Below are 21573 nucleotides of genomic sequence, written 5' to 3'. Positions count from 1 at the left end.
GCACAGTTACAAAGAAGAAGAAACGAGTTACAGAAAGATAAACAATGCAAAAAATAAAATAGAAGTAAATAATATATGTTGTAAATAAAATAGAAGAATAATTAAATGGAAAAGAATGAAACAAAAACAAATAAATAAATAATACAATAAACAGACGCAAAATGACATGTTAAAGACATTAAACACAGTGCATATGTTGGCTGTCTTCACAGCTTTTTTTATTTTGTAGACAGGTGAGAGTTGAGAAATATTGTTCAAACTCTGACTTCAACGTAAATAAATTTGTATTTTACTTAAAAACTTTAATTTGTGTATGTGGTATTTGGCAAAAAAAACGTGCTATTGTTGTTTTATTTATGACAAAATAAAAGCGAATCGCTCAGGTTACCGCCCCTTTTGTTGAATGTTGCAGTGCGCATGCTCAGTGTAGTAGCCGGTTATGGCGGCGGTGTGTGTTTGTCCATGAGGTGGGGGACGCCTGCTATTCTTGCGGTCTGTGACAGAGCGATCCGAGCGAAGCGCTGCCATGGCTGGAGTGTTTGACATTGATTTGGACCAGCCGGAGGAAAATGTCTCCGACGATGAGATTGAGGAGGTACTTTAACGGAAGGTGTTGAACGTAACTGCGAGAGTTGTCACAGCAGAAACTATCCACGCACAGCAGCTAGCCGCTAGCTGTTAGCCTGCCAGCCACCGCAGGCCTAGCTCCTGCAGCCGGAGCTCTCAGGCCTCTCCGAGCAGGGCTAGCAGAGGCTAATGCTAGCCTGACATCGACCGTGACAGAGCTGTCACTTGTTCTGCTTTTATTTTCTAGTAGCGACAGCTAGTGATGCGCTGTATGCATTGTTATTATTGCCCCGTTTAAAAACCACCGCTGTCATGTTGGAGTTGTGCAAACAGAGCCTTACTTGGCCAAAGGTGCTGCAGTGATAAATGTGGCTCGGTGTGCAACAGTTTATTTTGGCAAGACTGGAACAGAGTGAGACTGTGTGGACTTAAAGCTGCTGGATGTGTGTTTCTGTTCACACTGAGCCTAAAATGCACCAGCAGATTTACACTGTATTTAATTGTAAATAACAATTACAGTAAATTAGATTAGATTCATGCCTGGTACAACTAAAGGTACATTTGTTTGGAAAGAATATAATGATGACAACAAAAACAATTCATAAGAGTTTAATTAAAGAGCTGATATCTAGCCATTTTCCATGTTTTGTTGATAATGATTTTGTAATCAATCAAGAAAACCATGGAAAATGGCTAGATATCAGCTCTTGAATTAAACTCTTATGATCTATTTTTGTTGTTATTATTATATTTGTCCAAACAAATGCCAAAAATAAGAGTAAATTTTCCACTTTAAAACTGTTCAGGCGGAGAAGTAAAAGGCGAGTGGAATTATCTTTAAGGCATTTTAAAAAAAACTAAACTTACAGTATTGTGCTACTATCACCTCCTTTAAAATGTTTTTGTTGTACCAGGCATTCAAATTAACAAGAAATTGAAGAAAAGCAGTGGTCTTATAATTTATTCAATGACTGTATTTCTAGGTTTGTGTTTGGTCGCACAAATTCAGAAGTTCTTACCCATTGGCCCAGTTGTTCCCACAGCCCTGCTTCTTGCTGAAGTGTGAAGTGTCTCCATACCTCCACCTGCCACACTTTGCAGCCCTGCTGACACTCTGATTGATAACTTTGGGCTCCATGTCGATCAGCACCGCCCTGGCTACAAGCCATGTTAAACATACATTAACTTAGAATGATTAAATAACATCTAACTATTGATTTAAGCCATTGTCAAACTAGTACCTCATTGCAGCTAATCCCCTGCTATGATAGGATTTATACAGTATTTATGTATTTAACATATTTTTCTGTCGTACTTTAAAAAGTATAAGTAATAATATTAATATCTTGCATCATGTTGATGTCTGTGTAGCATGGATTGAGCAACTATTACTGCACAGCAGCTCCTGTCTGTCAGTGTCACATCACAGCTCCTAAAGCCAAACACCTGTTTAAACTGGCAGATGTTTTTGCCTGAAGTTATTGTACTGAAGGATATAATGCAAGTTGTTAATCCGCTAATTAATTTCTTCATGAATTGTGAACGATAACATGTTAGAAAATAGTGAAAAGTGCCCTTCAAAGATGATATATTTAAATGTCTTATTTTGTTTGACCAAATCATTTCAAAATATTACATTTATAGTGATATCAAAATAGAGGAAAGCAGCAAAGCCTTAAAGCTGGAAGAGCTAAAACAAAAATTACAATGATAATCAGCCTGAGTAAATAATTGCAGCTGTTATAGCTATTCATTTGTATAGGAAGATAAGTATCATTAATGCTTTACTACCATTGTATTTAAACATACAAGGGGTTTAAACAGAGGCAGATGGAATACACTAACATATCCTTATGAGGTTGATGGCTCCTAGTTATTGCATAAAATGAAACATGGAAAAATAAAATAAATTCACTAAATCAAATTGTCTACATGTGCAGAAGAGAGCACTGCTCATGTTTTGTCCCTTAACTTTCTCATTCAAACAAAAATGCAGAATAACGTCATGTTTTTTTATGTTTCCTTCCAGGTTCAAATCAGTGATATCATGGACCAGTGCAGTGGATTTGAGTTGTAAGTGTTCAAAAAGTCCTTCTGTAATTGTGTTCATGTATGTTTATTGTGGATTGAGATCAATGCATTCCATGTGTCTCTGCAGCAACATGGACGACTGTGAGAAGATTGAGATATCGGAGGACAACGTCAATCAGGGGACGGAGAACATCAGACCGGAGTGCTTTGAGCTGCTGCGGGTCCTGGGGAAAGGTGGTTATGGAAAGGTACTTGTGGTACCCCGAAAAACGGCAAAATACATGCACACACTCTTACAAATGCACACTTCTGTATTGTTAGTAACTGACTTACTTGTTTCAGGTGTGGATGTGGTAATTTCAGCATGTCTTTCATTTCCCCTTTTGGACAGGTGTTTCAAGTTCGAAAAGTTGTCGGAGCTGCAGCAGGCAAAATATTTGCCATGAAAGTTTTAAAAAAGGTACTTTCTTTTCTGCTTAAATCACTTAAATTAGAGCAACGCACAGCTGCTCTCTGTTGTATCCATATGAACGTGATTGCATGCTTGTTATTACAAATAAGCATTATGGTGTGTCTGTCTGCAAATATTGGCCGTCCTTGAAGCCAGTGGTGGGGTAAGATTTCACTGCTAGTTGGTAGAATGCCATCTGCGCTGCTGCAGCCTTGGCACTTAAAACACTCAGCCTCAGCCCATTAGATTCCGCTTGATATTCACACTGCTTCTGCTTGATTGGCTAAAATGACCCTAGTGACACGTTTCGATCGTTCAGCTTCAAAGTGGCAGGCAGCACAGCTTTGATAAAAGGCCTGTAGTTTTGGAGTAGAGCCCAAGCCCGTATATATGAAGCATCTCGGAGTAAGAAATCAGTCCTGACTTGCCCAAAATTCTCTGTGACATACATGCTTTGCAGGCCTGCATTTAGGCTCTTTATCAGCAGTCTCTACTGAGGAAATTCAGACTTTTCCAGTTTTAAGAAAAGCTGCAGAACTGTCCTAACTTGCTCAGAGTTCCCAGACAGTGACTGGAAAACATTCACTACAGTAAATTCAAGGTGAACAACATGTGGTTCAGAATAACAGGAGGTCAAATTGGAATAAAATTCAGATTTTTTTCCAAAACTAGTCCTACTGCAGGAAAACATTAAATTTGCAATTGACACTCAATTAAGTAAGATTCAAAAAATATATAAGTATAGTTTTTAATTTCTAATCTGTATTTCTTTTTTTTTTGTCAATGCATCAATTAACCAAAGCAAATTCCTTGTTTGTGATTCTTAAAACCAAAAACCATAACTACTACAACAATAATTTACAACCTACAGTAACGGCTATGGTCGCTATCATTCCTCCTTAAAATGTAATTATATACTTATTTGGAAATTGGGTGTAATTTTTATGCTCAGATCAGGGCTTTTATGATATCAGATTTTCACTACATGATTATAGTGATATCTATAGAAAATCTTAAGAAAATAGAAGCCATTAGTCAAATTCATCTTTAAATTTATTGTGTGTTTAGTTTCATTTAAGGCAAAGAAATGACTTCAAATTTGAGTGTAGGGAGGTAACCGCAGCAGTTTACCTAATGGATTATGTACACAATATTATCACAAATGTATTATTAACTTGATATAAATTTGAAAACTACTTTATTTCATGGCTCTTGTCAATACTGTATAACATGTCAGTCCTAGTTCAGATGAGATATATTTGCAATTTTTTGTGAGCAAAACTAACTTGCAATACAAGCGACATAATGCTGTGTGCTGTAAGTATTTGGGAATTTCCTGCCTCACATTATTTCTTCTTGTTAATTAATGGATAATCAATGAGTGTTACATAGCAATCATGTCACTTACTCGTGCAGGAGAACTTTGATTCCCTGCTCTCTGTATTTGTGTGTGTGTAGAAAGCCTCGTGAATAACATCAGTCATACTCTGAAGTTGAACTACAGTGATTCTGCTTGATAAACACATGCCCAGATGTTCAACAGCAGTAAAAGCCCTCAGCACAGTGGAGCAGTTAATTCTTAAAAGGCCGGTAAATTTAAGAAAAGCCCAGTTTGCATGTGGGAAAGGGGCTTAACATTCATAATACAATGCATGATTCATAATCAGTCACAGCCAAAAGTGAAATGTCAAGAAATTTCAAGACCTCTCAGTCAGCAAGCCTGTACTGCACCCTTAAAATCAAAGGGCTTATCCCGGCCTCAGTCTGCCTGTTGGAGCTCCATCTGTTGTCGTAGTTCTTCTGACACTCAAAGCTGAGACAACATTGCTGCTGACAGGCAGCTCTTTAGCTTTCTGACAGAAGTGGTTTGCAAACATCAACAGAAGTAGGAGAAGGAGGGAGGAGAGGAAGAGCAGGAGGAGCAGACAGCTCTGTTCATTTAAAACCACAGTGTATAGACATCATTCTTCATTTAAAACCACAGTGTATTGACATCATTCTTCTCTATAGGACTTAAAAGCATGTTTTTATTGTAAAGCTTTAGTATTGCATTTCCTTTAAAAGGTAATAATTAAGGATGGTCATCATTTGAGCGAGGGAACTAAAAACCACATAAGTAGCATGATCTGCACTGTTAAACTTTCTTTATTCATTAAATGAATTATTGAGAATGCCACTCCTGTATCTCAGTCATATAGTTGCCTAAATTGCTCAGCTGAACCCCTGCCTCTCAGATGTTGTAGTATGAATGCTGTCACTTTCTCTCTACAAACAAGCAAGCAGCCCTGTGTAGCATTTCCCATTTGCTTGGATGAAAATATGCGGAGAGTGTCGCCACTCTATCTGCCTCTTGACTAATGTTGGTGTGTTTCTCTGGGGTGGTGTCACCAGGCTATGATTGTACGCAACGCCAAGGACACGGCCCATACCAAGGCAGAGAGGAACATCCTGGAGGAGGTGAAGCATCCCTTCATCGTGGATCTCATCTACGCCTTCCAGACAGGAGGGAAGCTGTATCTCATCCTGGAGTACCTGAGCGGTCAGTACGAGAAATGCACTCACACGAAAACACACACACTCTGGAGGAGTATTGAGGCATGTTAAAAACTCTTCTACCTGCGTGTCTAGTCCAGGGAAGTCGGTAGTATTAGAGGTGGTTGGGATGCATGTGTGCTGTATGTGTGTCATCCATATTAACAGCATGAAAATGTGTCCACATGTGCAGGAGGAGAACTCTTCATGCAGCTGGAGAGGGAGGGCATCTTCATGGAAGACACAGCCTGGTGAGTCAGCATGGAAAAATACTTATGTACTGTTATTGCTTTTCACAAATACTCCTGTACTGTTATTGCTTTTCACAAGTAGAGTTGCAAAGGGGTGGAAAATTTCCAGCAAATTTCCAGTAACTTTCCATGGGAAACTAAGCTGGCGAATTTTGGAAATACTGTATCTCAAATCGTAAACTTTGCATGGGAATTAACTGTAAATTAGGGGTAATTTTAAGTAGCCGTATCATGCCCAAACATAAATATAAACATTTAGTTTTTTTATCATAAGCAGACATTCATGCAAAATAATACAATAAAAAACATGACATAAATGTTGAGTTCGATATTACCCCCCCCCCCCCCGAAAGTCCCCAAGAAGTCCCATTCTAAATGTTAAATGAAAAGAGCCCCTTTCCCTCCCTCAACATGTGTCCCTGTTTTCAATTGTGTCTTGCTATTTATAATGTGTATGTAAAGCATTTGAATTACCTTGTGTTGAATTGTGCTATACAAATAAACTTGCCTTGCCTTGCCTTGACTAAAAGTTGAATTGAACATGTGATTGAGGAATGCACAGTGCATGTAAGGGGGCGTGGCCTCAGCAGCCCTGCAGTAAGAAGTGTGCTATGTGCATATGATTGAGGGATAGCAGAGGTATTCAAGTGAACTTGCATTTAATCTGGTTGTTTTAGTCAATATTATGCTAAAATCTATTTTCCCCAACTATATTTAAGTTCCCTGTTAAGGGCCAACCTTCAATTTTGTAAATTCACAGTTTATTCCTGTTCATTTCCATAAATTCCTGTTAATCCCCATTGAAAGTTTCCAACGTTGAAAATACCCCAAATTTTGCAATCCTAGTAACTAGAATAAGAGCTATTTATTGGCATGATGTTGATTATTTTTATTTTTTTGTAAAATGTTTTCTCTGCTCTCCTCTTTAGTTTCTACCTGGCAGAGATCTCCATGGCTCTGGGCCACCTGCACCAGAAGGGCATCATCTACAGAGACCTAAAGCCTGAGAACATCATGCTCAACAACCACGGTGTGTGTGTTAGTTTAACTGTGTGCATTGGAGGATATTTACCCAAAGTTACTGCATAATTTGTCTTCAGTTTCTTTGTATTTAACTAACATAACCATCTATATGCACGATGCAATTGCATGCATTCATTTAGACATTCCTGTATATCCAACACAAAGAATTGTAAATAATTACATTTGAATATGTGTTGTTTTCCCTGCAGGACATGTAAAGTTAACAGATTTTGGGCTGTGTAAAGAGTCGATTCACGACGGCACAGTCACCCACACTTTCTGCGGTACCATCGAATACATGTAAGTGATGCTCTCTTGTTTTCCTCCTCACTCCTTCAGTTGCATATTAATATGCTTCCTCATTCAGTGATACACAATTGTTTCAGGGCTCCAGAGATCTTGATGAGAAGCGGACACAACAGAGCGGTGGACTGGTGGAGTCTGGGCGCTCTGATGTACGACATGCTCACAGGAGCGGTCAGTTAAACTTAAAAAAAAGCTTTTATTCAGTCTTGTAACTACACTGTTATTAATTATAATTAGATCATGTTTGACTAACCCCTTCCTCTCTTCACTGCAGCCACCGTTCACTGGTGAAAACCGAAAAAAGACCATTGACAAGATCCTGAAGTGTAAGCTCAGCCTCCCACCCTACCTCACACAAGAAGCAAGAGATCTCCTGAAACGGGTATCTCCTGTTTAAAGTTTATTCTACTGTGTGTGTTTATCCAAAATAAGTGTGGACTTGTTGTGCAAATATTCTCTTGACATTCTTTTGCCTGCTGGTTGTACAGCTGCTGAAGAGAAATGCCTCCTCGCGGCTTGGAGCGGGAGCAGGAGACGCCACAGAGGTGCAGGTGAGAATAAATATTGGTACTTGATATTTTTTTCAGTGCTGCTGAAATTATCGAGGGGTGTGGGCAAGATTTTAATATTGTGAACAACAGGTCACTAAGTAAAATGCTTGTTTTTTTTCTTGTTTTTTTTCTTTCACCAGCAGATGGTTTAAACCTTAGGGACATTTGTAGAATTTATTTTTTTCCATTAACCTTGGCTTTGTTTATGCATTTGACATTTACTTTTTCAGAGTTAAGTCTAACCTCGGCCCCTTAGATATAGTCTACTATAAATAATAATGTCCCCATTTAAATTCATTAAAATCATTTTTTTTTATCCCATGGCCATTACAGCATAAAATTCATGCTTTCTATTATATCAGGGTTTAAGTTAGAGCCCTTGCTTTAGAATAATTATTAATAATAATAACTAATAATTTAATTTTCCCTATGGGGAAAATACATGATAATTACCTCTAATACAAGTGTCCCATACTGGAAGAAGATTGAGTCTTTTTTTTCTCCTTTTATTTGCATATAACATCAGACACAATCTCTTAAATTAATTTCAAAAGCTTTATACCACGACAGGCTTTTATGTATGTCTAAAATGCCACATTTTAAAATTGATGACAGAAACATAAAAGGAACTGTGAAAAGTTTAAAACGTAAAAATTAAATCTGGCCTATGGGGTGTTACATTGTTAACCCCATCTTCCCCAGCGTGGCATAAACACATTTATAATTAACATATGCTGTGTCTTCTCCATTTTATTCTTTTTTTCCATTGTAATGTCCATCCGTGCATTTAAGGTTGGGCTCTACTGCAATAGCCATTACCTATTAATGTCATTTTTTTTCCCCCCGCTACAAGCAATATATGTAATAGTCATTGTCTATTTTCGTCCATCCTTGAGGTATGAGTCCGAAAAGAAGAGTTTTACTCTCCATGGGCAGTTGACATTTGAAAATACTTTGGATGGCATTATGTACAGTCATGGAGAAAATAATAACCAAAATCATCAACAAGAAAACCATGGAAAATGTCTAGATATCAGCTCTCAAATTAAACTCTTATGAGATATTTTCGTTATTATCATTATATTTGTCCAAACAAATGTACTTTTAGTTGTGCCAGGCGTTAAAATTAACAAGAAATTGAAGGAAACAAGGGTCTAATCATTTTTTCCATGACTGTATCTCATTCCAAAAATGTTAAATATCAGGACAATCCCATAGAACATGGTAATGATCTGCATTTGGCTTGACACATTTATCTATGCTATTTATTATAAGGGGGTTTCTTGAATGGTATAATGAGGTGGAAGATTGAGTCTTTTAAAGGGATGAACAATGAAAAAGTTACTTTTGTAGATTGTTTAAAAAGAACCAAACAACTACTACAGGTGAACATTACAGAGGGACTTGATTGATTTTTAGTGTAGCTTGGTTCGTGAAGAACAACTTTGCCAACGCAGAGACCCTCATGTGCAGATTTAGGCGTACTGGTACTAACTCTCCCTCTCTCAAACATAATAAAATGCTGTAGCTGCCTAAATGACCGTTTCTTTAAAACTTCCCAGACCTAGACGCCGTTTTATGGCCCTGTGTGTGTGTGTGTGTTTGATATCCCACAGGCTCATCCCTTCTTTAGACACATCAACTGGGAGGATCTGCTGGCTCGGAAGGTGGAGCCCCCCTTCAAACCTTTCCTGGTGAGTATTGGAGGAGGGTGGGTAATTTGAGAATGTTAAATGTTGAAATCAGATCTTTGTGAATTATCAGCTATGGCCACTTGTAGCTTCAGTTTTACTGTGAGACGGAGATACAGTTTGATTCTGGGTTGCTGCCCAGATTAAACCAACTGAGCAGGTTCCAGTAACTGAACCCAGCCTGGTCTTCTCTAGTTTCAGACCTGCGTGTTGTTAGTTGACACATCTGCTCATGTTGCTGCACCTCCTCACCTGTGTTTGTCTTCTGTCTTGGCAGCAATCAGCTGAAGACGTGAGTCAGTTCGACTCAAAGTTCACCAGTCAGACACCAGTCGACAGCCCGGATGACTCAACCCTCAGTGAGAGCGCCAATCAAGCTTTCCTGGTAACTTTTGCTTGTTTTGTTGTCTCTTGATCACAAGAGAAAGATAATTTTTAAAGTTCATGTTTTCAGGAACAAAGTGAGAAATCAAAGAACTGATGAATGACTAATAAGCTTCTTATAAATGGTGTATTTTTCCATTAGTACCCTCTGCCATTAGTTAAGGAAAGCTTTTCATTAACAATGAAGCTTTATCTTAGTTTCTTCCCTTTTCAGGTACTCAGTGTTAAAAGAGACAACACGGTTTTGTGCAATTAACTATTTTAACAGGCTTGTCGAAAGATTATAATAGTTTTGGATTTTTCATTAGTTTTAGTTTTAATTTCGTTGTGAATTTTTGTTTTCAAATAAAGTTGGTTTTAATTAGTTTTTAGAGTGAGTTTGCTAGTTTTCATTTTTATTTTTTTAATGATTAGTTTTAGTTTAGTTTTTATTAGTTTTAGTGTTGTTGTTTTTTGTAATGGGGTATTTGTTGGGCACAAGATTCAAACTCAGTACATTTTGCCTTATCCATTTCAGCCCCAATAAGGTTATTACTCTTGCAGCTCCGGGTGTTTTGAATTGTGGTTTGAGTGAAGTGCTGAACTTTTTGCAGGCAATTGACTCACATAGTCGTGTAGACCAGTGTGTCCCAGTCTAAATACACATATTTACCAATGCTTCCTGTATGAAAAAAAAGTAGCTTTAATTGTAGTTAGTTTTGTAACCCAACAACGCAGTTTCAGTTCGTTGTTTTTAAAAAAAACTTGTTTTTATTTTTATTTCAGTTAACAAAAATGTGTTTTCAATTCTAGTTTTCGTTATTCTGTTATTTTTCGTTAACTATAATAACCTTGGCTTGTAGTTTATTAATGCATACACGATTTAAACTTTACATCAATTCGTTTTGACTTTAAACAAATTCTCATAATGCATCAAAGAGCACCATGAATAAACCAGATGTGTCAGGTGGAGCAACAAATATCAGATTTAAAGTCACTGCAATGCGGACTTCAACAGTTCACACTGCTGCTTCTGACTCAATGATGAATAATTTCCTCCTGTCCTTCAGATGTGACCGTGCACTGACTGTACCTACGTTTTGTCTCTGCAGGGTTTCACATATGTCGCTCCCTCAGTCCTGGAAAACATCAAAGAAAGGTTCTCATTTGAGCCAAAAATCCGCTCACCTCGACGGATCATGGGCAGCCCAAGAACACCTCTCAGGTATGTCAGTGTATCTACAGCAGGCGCTTGTACTTGACTGGTAAATCCCATATTCCCACAGTGGGTCTTGGTTTAATTCCAGATAACACTGCCAGGAGCTCTGCTGAGATTTTGCACTGTAAATGAAGGCATCAACCAATTACATTGTGTGGAATAAAGGCAACACATACCCGATCCACTATCTATTCTAACCTTTCACAATAAAAGCCCTAGACATATACACTGTGTAACTGTTTTCTAGAGGAAACTCAAATTAGCTCTGAAAGGAAACTCAATAAAATAGAGAATGATGTTAAATCCATCTTTTTTTCTGGCATGAGTAGTTTTGATGTGAAATACTTGCAGGTCATGCAGACTAGAGCCCGACATATATCAGTTGACAGATATTATCGTCCAATATTGACCTATAAAAGACGTATCGGTGTAAATGCTGTCCGTTATGTGCCGTTATGATTTTTTTTTTTTAAATAGTCGGCAATAGATTGAACAGTGATGATGTTTATTTACATTTTTATTTTATTCCTATTTATTCTTTATTTATAGAATTGTCTGACAATGTAATTCAATGTTTGAATATTTTGTAAACTTGCTCTCTGGGTACATTTACAGAGTGGTGAAAAATCAGTGCACAATCCACATAAAAAAAAGTAACCATACTGGTTATCTATAAATTTTGCCCTCTAAAACCAGTATTGGCATTTGTCTCAAAAATCCATATCTGTCAGACTCAAATCTCTAAAATCTCACATCACTGCTGGACATTGTTTCTTAGAGACCAAGAAAATTGCAAAAATAGACGTGAAAACAAAGATTTCTTGTTGGTTATTGTTAGTTGGAATCGGGCTTGTAACCAGAGGGTTGCTGGTTCGAATCCCAGGACTTACCGTCCAAGGACTGAAGTGCCCTTGAGCAAGGCGCCTAACCCCTCCACTGATCCCCGGGCGTGCAGAAATGTGCTGCCCACTGCTCCTAAGCATAGTGTGTTCACTGGCGTGTCAAAAGGATGGGTTAAATGCAGAGTTTGAATTTCCCCATTGTGGGACTAATAAGGGAATCTTAATCTTAATTTTTTCTCTCCTCTTTTTGTCCTTTCAGCCCAGTCAAGTTCTCCGGGGGGGAGTGCTGGGCCCGGAGCCCCCTCGTTCACGGCGTAGGACCGAGTGTCCTCCAGTCACCTCAGGACCAGGCCATGGAGCTGTCCACCCCGGAGCAGATGGATGTCACAACGGGCTCCGAAGCCTCGGCCCCTCTTCCCATCCGTCAGCCTACCGGGGCCAACCTAGGTCAGATGAAGCAGCAAGCCTATCCCGTCGTCGCCAAACGGCCCGAGCATTTACGTATGAACCTATGACCCACTGGCCTCTTTAGGAGAGTTTATTTCTGGACTCTTTTTTTGTTGATATTTTTTAAGAAACAAAGCAAAAAGATATGGATGCTAGAGACGATTAAAATCAAAAATTGCACATCCGCGCACTTCATATACTGTCACAACCTGGAGTTGGTGCGTGGGTCTGGGACTCCAGCGTGCTGCAGTGAAGTGCTACCGACGACATCACCGCCTCACCACTTCTCCTCCGACACCTCAGGTCTCATGGCCTTCGTCTTCTGACCCTCACCCTTCTGAACTGGACTAGTAGGACTGGAAACTTTTTTTAAGGAGCCACAGCAACCACAAAATCAAAGGGGCGAAAACGAGTCACACAGTATGCAAGCGATTTAGGATAAAATGCCGTCAGTCTGCTGTACAAGATGACATCCAAAGTGCTTTGTGCTATTTGAATGAATGCCGGTGAGGAAATTGCTTCCATTGGGAGATGTGAGTTTTTCTTAGACAAAAAAAAATCCTTCCTGGCTCTGAATGAAATGATATAAATTAGATTTATTATTGAAAAAGATCAAAGAAATGATCATTGTGAGCAGCGGACAAGCAGAGGTTCTGGTATTGATGAATATAGCTTTATGTCTTACGGTGTTTTACAGAATGGATGCATTAACTGTGCTATACATCAATGATGAATCAGAGAGCCTAAATTAAACAAGAAAAACCATGTTGACTTTTTACATTCTTTCAGCGTTGGTGTTGTGGATGACTGAATGGTTTATTTGATGTGGGAACTGTACTTCAATGATCTGCTCTTCAGGCGTGCTCCACTGTGGGAGGCATCACTGGATTAGTGACTCATCACCAGACATAATTCAGCTTGATCACCATGACCACCCAAAACTTCAAACTGATGTCGGTGCTGCTTTGTACGACCCCACACCTGGCCACCCAGGGGACTGCGGGCCACAGCCGTGATGGGATGTTGGTGACCCCTGAAGTGAACTCTGACTAGAGACTGTGGCACCAGTTGATCTGGACACTGTCTGCGGTTGTGGGGTTCAATGCTCAAACACTTGGGGCAACATTTACAGCCTCTTGCATCAGCATTCACTTGTTTAGGAGGGACATTTTAGAAATCCTGAAAAAGCAAGGAAAATTATAATAAAATGCAAAAAAAAAAGCAGAATGCATTGTGTCTTTTTGTATGCCGATAAATGATCGTCTGTATTTAAAGTTTCGGATAAAAGGGAGACTTCACAAGTATGCATATAATTTTTTAATTTACATACAAGATTTGCTGCAAATCTCAATATCATTGCATCCTGTGAATGTGGAAGGTTCTCACATTCATTATCAGAACATTATAGAGCTGCTGCTAGCATATTTAAATGTGTCACTATTCAGTCAACCTGTGATAACCTTTTCCTTTACATGATTGGGTTGGCATCGTAAACAAAAGTGTGCAAAATTTAAAAAAAAATCTAATTTCATTAAAAAGACAGCAAAAAAAACTTCAATTAAAAGGTCCAGTCGGTAGAAATAAGGGCATCTATTGGCCCTAGAGAGGGCATTTAGCTGATTGCAACCTGCAATTTCAACACATCAGACCCTTAAAAGGTTGATGAGGTAACATAGGTAAGAAATTAAAACTGAATTTTTTCTGCAGCTGAAATAACAGTTCACCCCACCTAAAAGTAATTTCAGCTACTAAAGAAAGTGATCAGAAACCCTGATGTAAAATATAAACACTTTTTTAAAAAAAAATGTTGCTGAAATCAACAGTCACACAGTCTAATATGTTTATCAAAGAAAATCACAACAGATGAAGTGTCCTGTTGAAGGCAAAGGAAGCAGTGTTGTCATATTACAGTGATGTGCTGGTACAGACACAAATGAAAGGCCCAATAAACAAAGTCATGTAGTCATGTCATGTATATATATTTAAAAAAACAACTGGCAGTAATCTAAAAATGAATAAACCTTTTATGTGCAGTTCACAAAATAAAAGTAATCTATCTTTTCCTCACATGAACCCTGATTGTTTACTCCAACATTTACATTTGGTAGAGCAGTTTTATTTTTAATGCTGGCTTTGCAGAAAATACTGCAACACTCAGTTCTTTGTACAATATGCAAAACATACACAGAGCATCTGTTATCAAGTTTCTCACAAGGCTGCTGGTCAGCTATCTAAATGGTTTTAAGGGACAATAAATTGACTGCATGTATTTCCTGACATACATCTCAGTCTGGTGTTTAATGTCCCACTCAGATGGATCTGCAGAGCGATCTCTATACAGTAAACTGGATTTTATGGATGTTAAAATCTCTTGTTTGGGATTCCTGTAATACATAGTTGCATTAATAAGTTCTATACAGCATACTGGCCTTTCACATACAATGTGTCTCAATAATAGTAGCGTCCAATATTGCTATTAAAGGTTTGAATTGGTCCTATAATGGGAAAATCTGTTCAGATTTAAGGAAAGTTTGGGAGAAATAAAAAGATTGCTTCAACAAAAAAAGAGGAATGTGTTCTCCTCATCATATCTTCAGTATGGAAAAAACAAAGAGAAATAACTGATGTAATGAAAGTAGTCATGTTTTGTGTAATCTACCAAACTACAGTAACAGTTTTACACAATGCGTGTTCATCAATTTAACAACTTCAAATGTCTGTAATAACCCCTGCCTTGATTATTTACCTCAACAAGGTATTCTTTGAAAGACTTTGAAACACTAAACAAGGCACAAATCACTCCAGAGGAAAAAATAAAATGTAAATAATAATAATTATGATCATTAACAACCATTGGTTCAGATCTGAGTCAAATGAAATGAAAGACAGTCTTCACACTGGGTTTCATTCACTTGGATTAACCACTTCAGATAGGAAATCGTATCCAGCGCACACAGTCAGTTTGGCGCATTTGTATGCATTGTCCCTTTAGTATCCTTTTGATATTGATTAAATGGTCTTAAGTGCTGGCTTTACTGCTGAACAAGATTTATTTTTACGTGGGCTCAAATTTCAAAAACGTATCATTTGCTTACATTTTGTGCTTCAGATATAATAAACTCAACAAACTGGCTATCAGAGCAGGAAGAAACAAACCCAGAAAGATACTTGAACATGATCTGTGACCCAGCTCTCATTTGGTTTCCCAGCAGTGGAAAAGGATTTCAAAACAACAAAAAAAATAGAAAAAAACTTAGCTAGTCTGACTGGTTGTTTCAGTCTTCAGGGCACTGTCACACTGAGCATAAGTAATGAGAAGACAGATGTTTCCCTCCAGAGGAACATGTCTTTAACCAGATTTATGTAGTTGAGGTGAAAGGTGAGCAGGACCAGAGCCACTAAACCAGACGGATGACAATGGAGTGATATGGTATGTCCACCATTCAGCTGTTTTTGGAGCAGAGTATACGAAGAGTCTGTTGTACTGATGATAGCGTCATCACTAAGTAGCTCTGCACCTCCAGGCAGCGGGGCTCTGCTCCTGTAGCCGCCTCATCTTCTTCCCTAGCCAAAGCCACCAGGCTAAGCCAATCACAACACACACCACTGACTCCACGTAGTAGCCGTCCAATGTGGTCACACAAACGCCGCCCTCCTTAACGCACAGCTGAAAATGGGAACAGGGACAAAATGCAATATATCATATTATATCATATCTTGTGTGTGTGTGTGTGTGTGTGTGTGTGTGTATATATATATATATATATATGTATACATGTTTACATATTATATTTTATGTTATGTATGTATGCACACCCTGCACAGGCTAAATATATGACACATTGTTATGTTATTATTACTACTACATATTATATTATCATATTATTATTATTACATATTATATTATATATTACATACTATATATATATATATATATATATATATATATATACTGTACTATTATTATATACTGTCTAGTCACAATAACATTATTACCATCATATCATCAGTACAATTACCATCATCTTGCCACTGTACTTTACCTACCAACTTATCTTCTTTTTTAACACTCTTAAGTGTCCTTGTTCTATTCTGTGTTTTTTCTATCGTTGTTTATCGTTTGTTTATTTATTCTACCTCAGTATTTTATTCTATTGTATTTTATTGTACTTAATACCAGACTGCTGTGACAACTGAATTTCCCTTCAGGGATGAATAAAGTAATCTATCTATCTAAAAGGAATCAGTTTATCAAGTATAGGTGATAACATACAACAATGTGCAGATCTTCCCTCACTCTTCCTCTCCTCCTCTTTTTCGTACTCACCCCTGTCTCCTCTGGAGAGCCGCAGCTCTGCCCCACAGCCCCCTGACACTCCTTAGAGGTCAGTGGGTCCACCAGCCACAGAGCCACAGTGGAGGGCCAGTTTCCTCCGAGGTTAGTGACGGTGTTCAATAGGGTCATGTAGGTCCCGCCGATGAGGGGGTCACTCACTTTGGCATGGAAGGCCATACAGGCCACATACATACTGTACAACGCCACCTGGGGACACATTCGCTAAAGCTGATCAATTGTCTAACTTACCATGACACTTATTTGTAAATTAATATTTTTTATTATTTTGACCTGATAGCAAAAAACATATACATATATATATATATATATATACATATACGTATATGTATATATATACATATATATATATACAGTACAGGCCAAAAGTTTGGACACGCCTTCTCATTCAATGTGTTTCCTTTATTTTCATGACTATTGACATTGTGATTCATCAAAACTATCCAAACTTTTGGCCTGTACTGTATATATATACACATTTTAGATTTTCCTCTATTACACAGTGACATCTGGAGGCAGGAAATGAAACAAGGTTGGTAGGAGAAAACCATCATAACACTTGTTGGCCTTAACGCACTTGTACACATTATAAAAAATTAGCAAACATCCATGATGTGCTTTGAATTTCTACATTTATAAAGAGGCAATGCTATGAGCTAAATGCTAACATTGCTCAGTATAACCATGCTGACATGCTGATAGTAGGTTTCCATTGTAGCATTATGATTTGATAATTATATATGTCGCTAATAAACACAGTCAAGTAGATGCTGATGGGAATGTTTTTGACAAATTGGAATTTTGACCTCATGATGGAACTTGATAAATGTGTTAAGGGATCACCACAGTGATCACAATTTATCTTAAAGGGGGCTTGAATGTGTTGGAAATATCACAGCAAACCATCTACTACTACTGTCAGAGGATCACCAAAGTCAGTAGGATTCATCTTCTGGGGACAATAAATAATTATTAAGATATTGTGGATTGAATGACTGACTGACCAACCAACAGGTGATCACTGCCGTCCTCAGATCCATGCTGCTAGCATGAATAAGATGACAGGTGCAGCCAATGGCCTGTGCTGCTCAGTTTTGGTAATTTTTGTTAATTTCAGCCAGTTTCCATGACTCTTCCTATAAGCAGTTAAAAAGACCCTCTCTTAGAAACTATGCTAGGGGCTAGGCAGTAAAAAGGAGAACAAGGTTATAAAAAAACAAAAAAACTGAAATACAAACCTGATGCAATGCGTAGCTAAGCAGCACAATGGCATAGTAGTAAACAGGGAACCCTCCTTCTTGTTTCAGACTGGGGGTCCACCACACCAGCAGAGCGTACCCAAGCCCTATGAGCAACCTGCAAGCACAAAACAGTAACACTGTGTTACATCATAGTTTATTTAATGTGTGTATGTATAGGTTTGTGAGCCTGAGTGTGTATGTATGTTACAACCTAAAAGGGAAGGCCCTGTAGAAGACATCCAGAGGCCGGGGCCCTGCTGTGTATTTGCTGATTACCACAGGAAGTAGGATCTGCAGAGGCACCATGGGCACTGCCAGCAATGCCAGCTGTTCCTTGGGAACTCCAGCCTCCACCAGCTTCAGACCGGTCACTGCGTCTGCCGCGGAGAAGCCCATCTTCAGCACAAAGAGAGGACACATGAGAAATGTTTCATTTGCAACAAATGTTAATGCAAAGCAGCAAACATGCAAATGCAGAACTTTCAAAGTTAAAAGAGGAACCAAATTTTAATAGAATCTTCAAGTACTTTAGCAGTGAGAAGCAGGGAACAAAAGGTGAAGACTGTGGGCATCTTGATGATGGAGATCAGCAGCTTGTAGGTTTCCATGACGCCCTGCGTCTCCTCTTGGACTCTCCTCTTCCCTTTACCGTGCCCATTCTCCCTTTTCATGATGGCTACCAATGTTGTGGATACCAGGAACACTACTCCCCAGAAAAACAAGAAGTCTGCAGCAAAGAAACAGGAAACATTAGAAAATACATTTCAACCCCAATTACTGCTCTGTTGTAAAGTATCACAAAAAAAAATCTATCATGTCGGGGATAATGAGTACCTGACAAAGTGACGATGCCTGTGTCCTTGGGCTCTGTTCTGAGGTACTTGTTACAGAAGTCTGCAGACTCCAGAGCCAGAAAGAGCACATTACCCAGGAAGTATCCAGCTGTCTGGCCCACAGAGTTGCAAGTAGAAGCATATCCCACATTCTCTCTGGATAACATAGTCAAGGCCCAGCCATCTACAGCAATGTCCTTAGAGGCAGAGAAGGTACAGCCATTGGAGAGCGGGAGAGAAACGATGAATATCTGTTTGTGTCACAGTGTTTATGATTGCTTACCTGTGTGGCTGCCAGGAAGGCAAGCATAAAGAAGACTGCAGTGAGTGTCACCACCTTCGGTCCTCCCTCACTCTGCAATAGTGAGTTGACCGTCGAGGACAGGTAGAGCATGAAGAGGCCCAGCAGGTACTGTGTGGGCACAAGCCATGACTTTCTGCAGAATCAGGAAAAAGATACAGTTTAGGAAAAAAGGGGACATTAAAAATAATCCAGAGAGATTAAAACAATAACAGAAACAGTAAACACGCATCCTTACCTTCTACCAAATCTGCTGAAGTAGAGCGCGTCCACCAGCGGTGCCCAGAGAAGCTTAAGACTAAATGGCCAGAAGACAAAGCTGAAGAAGGCTTGGTCTTTGTAGCTGACGCTCTTACTCTGTAAGATCAGAGGGATGCTACCAGCCAGTCCCAGAGGAATCCCTTGCAGCACGTATAGAAACAGAAGAAGCAACACGTTCCCCAACTCGCCACCGATCCCAGGCCGAACTCTGTGCCTCCTGTCCTCAGAGTCTGACCCTCTGATCAGACCCTCTGCTTCCTCTGGTTCAGAGGAGCTGGTCTCTCCCCTGTCCATGTCCATCATGTTTTCAGGTGGGAGGGTGGCACCTGCCAGCTTCCTCTGCCGCCCGTTTTTGTGTGACATCAAATCTGAGTGCTCCATTTTGGAGCAGTGGGCATCAAACCCGTTGTGCCCTCAGCAAATCTGCAGATAAGAATTACAGGAAACTAATGAAGCAGCTAAAACTGATCGGTTGCTGACTGAAAGTCTCATGAATGATCATCTGAATCCCACTTAGATTAAAATTTTGGTTTTGCAAGGCACAGCCAGAAGGAAAACAGTATAGAAAGATACAGTGAAGACTGTTAAAGGCAATAATAAATATTGGGACAGAGTATAAAACAATAATGAATAGGGGGGTTTATGTAATGATAAAAAAAAAAAAAAAATTCAGGGAGCCACAAGCAGTGAAATATTGACACACTTCCTCAAACATTTGCAAACCAACAGGCAAACTGGCCAAGTGAGTTTCTGACTGACTAGAATAATGAGGAGCAGAATCAGATAATACATACTAGAGCTGCAACAATTAACTGACTAATCAATTAGTTGACAATAATAATCACAAACAATTTAGATAATCCATCATGTAAATAATAGTTTGTGGCAGCCCTATAGCTAATGTGTAGAAAGCTACACCACTGGGGGGAAAAAGAGCACATATAGGGCAGCCAGACACCTGTGTAATTACATTATAAATAAATTAAAGTTTGTAGCAATCAGACATTATTGGCGTGAAAGGTGAAGGTGAAATTTCAGGGGATAACAAAAACATCCAGGATTGTGCGGTGAGGTTCCAGAAGTGATACAGATTTGTAGTTCATACTTTGTGGGTTAGTATAATTTTTTTAAAGACACTGAGTAAACTAATGCATGTGTCCACACACTGCTTGGCTCGCTGACACCATGAGTCTCTGACAGGTGGGAATTAAGACTAATTATGGAGCAGATAATTTAATTAACGTCATTGTGTTAATAGCTGTTAGCGGCTGTCACCTTCACCAGATGTTACGGACAGCATACAGGTAAACGAACACAACTATAAAATCAATATTTCCAGTAGATATATTAAGGCAAATATAAAGACATACCTGGACAAAGGACATGCATGAGGGGAGAAAATGAAATCACACAAGCAGTAGATGATTTCATGCATACCTGGTGATGATGACAGCATGCCAAAACAGAAAAAATGAACACAAACGGCTGAATTAAAGAGCAAATCAACGTGAGGTCGATTTTATTCGCTTTTTATTCAATCGCAAATTGGTGGCATATGAAGAATGATTAGAAACACATAAAATTTACTACCGTTTCAGTTAAAACAGATTAAATCCATGGTTATATCGGTGAACATCAACACAGAAGTGGCAGGAAGTGCGGCGTGTGCGACGTCTAACTGCGTCCGGCACCTACAGCTGACGTGTCAAAGCCCAACTGAGAGGAGTTCCGCTTCAGTAAACGGTGAGGGGAGGAAATACAATTCAAGAAAGAACACTTTTTTTGTCAGTTTAATTATTATTCATTTTAACATAATAACTTATTCCAAAAGACAATGGATGATACACACACATGACTACGCAATCACCAAAAAACTAAGCAAACACAATCAAACAGTTTAGTTTAGCTTTTTTATTTTGAACATGTGCGAGTAACAACAAAGTAAACTGAAAAACAAACAAATCCATTGAGAATAATCAAAACAAAAATAGCAATAGTCAAAACAAAAGCTATAATGTGAACTCAACATGTCCGAAAAGGAGTATAATGAAGCATGTACTTGTTTAAACCTACCCCTTCTCTTTTTTTCCCCCTAAACATACATATTTACATAATACATATTTACAAAAAATACAATACACCCGATTGTTAAAGCCCTTCTTCCTCCCTGTACCTTGTGAAAACCATGTGTTTGTACTGCTTTTTAAACTGGATCATGCTTGAACATTGCTTGAGCTCCACACCCAGTCTGTTCCACAGCCTCACTGCACAAACTGAAGGAGAAAAACTTTTTAATGTTGTACGTGCCC

At 38.8% G+C, this 21573-nt stretch overlaps 2 protein-coding genes across 4 annotated transcripts; one reads left to right on the top strand and one right to left on the bottom strand.

Annotated features, from left to right (window-relative positions):
• Positions 1-400: 400 nt before the first annotated feature.
• On the top strand, positions 401-13039 carry rps6kb1b (ribosomal protein S6 kinase b, polypeptide 1b). Its single transcript, XM_059330785.1, has 15 exons — positions 401-595; positions 2597-2640; positions 2726-2846; positions 2990-3058; positions 5441-5588; positions 5775-5832; positions 6762-6862; positions 7065-7155; positions 7242-7332; positions 7436-7543; positions 7650-7712; positions 9329-9406; positions 9681-9788; positions 10879-10991; positions 12087-13039. The coding sequence occupies exons 1-15, from the start codon at positions 527-529 to the stop codon at positions 12340-12342; spliced, it is 1518 nt and encodes a 505-aa protein (XP_059186768.1). The 5' UTR covers positions 401-526; the 3' UTR covers positions 12343-13039.
• A 535-nt stretch (positions 13040-13574) lies between these two features.
• Positions 13575-20969, bottom strand: slc33a1 (solute carrier family 33 member 1). 3 transcript variants are annotated; one of them, XM_059330780.1, is made up of 9 exons: positions 20855-20969; positions 19242-19687; positions 18986-19139; positions 18704-18899; positions 18397-18596; positions 18081-18265; positions 17867-17984; positions 16602-16817; positions 13575-15941 (listed from the first exon to the last, which is right to left on the bottom strand). In XM_059330780.1, the coding sequence occupies exons 2-9, from the start codon at positions 19643-19645 to the stop codon at positions 15777-15779; spliced, it is 1638 nt and encodes a 545-aa protein (XP_059186763.1). In that variant the 5' UTR covers positions 19646-19687; positions 20855-20969; the 3' UTR covers positions 13575-15776. The 3 variants fall into 3 exon arrangements, with proteins under 3 accessions (XP_059186763.1, XP_059186764.1, XP_059186766.1); XM_059330781.1 differs by lacking the exon at positions 20855-20969 and adding an exon at positions 20702-20843; XM_059330783.1 differs by lacking the exon at positions 20855-20969 and adding an exon at positions 20635-20832.
• Positions 20970-21573: the final 604 nt, after the last annotated feature.

The sequence above is a fragment of the Centropristis striata genome, chromosome 4 (genome assembly GCF_030273125.1).
Source record: "Centropristis striata isolate RG_2023a ecotype Rhode Island chromosome 4, C.striata_1.0, whole genome shotgun sequence".
NCBI classification, from domain to species: domain Eukaryota; kingdom Metazoa; phylum Chordata; class Actinopteri; order Perciformes; family Serranidae; genus Centropristis; species Centropristis striata.
Note: the sequence above shows the minus strand (reverse complement) of the source record. Positions and strands in the feature narration are given on the sequence as shown.

What these genes read in the sequence shown, in the direction of transcription:
- slc33a1 (XM_059330780.1), bottom strand. Translation starts at nt 19,645, where the DNA reads ATGGAGCACTCAGATTTGATGTCACACAAAAACGGGCGGCAGAGGAAG. An exon ending in TTCAGCAGATTTGGTAGAAG is followed by an intron (nt 19,140 to 19,241) that starts GTAAGGATGCGT and finishes CTGATTCTGCAG; the next exon opens with AAAGTCATGGCTTGTGCCCA. An exon ending in CCCTGCTTCTCACTGCTAAA is followed by an intron (nt 18,266 to 18,396) that starts GTACTTGAAGAT and finishes TTTGTGCTGAAG; the next exon opens with ATGGGCTTCTCCGCGGCAGA.
- rps6kb1b (XM_059330785.1), top strand. Translation starts at nt 527, where the DNA reads ATGGCTGGAGTGTTTGACATTGATTTGGACCAGCCGGAGGAAAATGTC. An exon ending in CAGTGCAGTGGATTTGAGTT is followed by an intron (nt 2,641 to 2,725) that starts GTAAGTGTTCAA and finishes GTGTCTCTGCAG; the next exon opens with CAACATGGACGACTGTGAGA. An exon ending in CAAGAGATCTCCTGAAACGG is followed by an intron (nt 7,544 to 7,649) that starts GTATCTCCTGTT and finishes CTGGTTGTACAG; the next exon opens with CTGCTGAAGAGAAATGCCTC.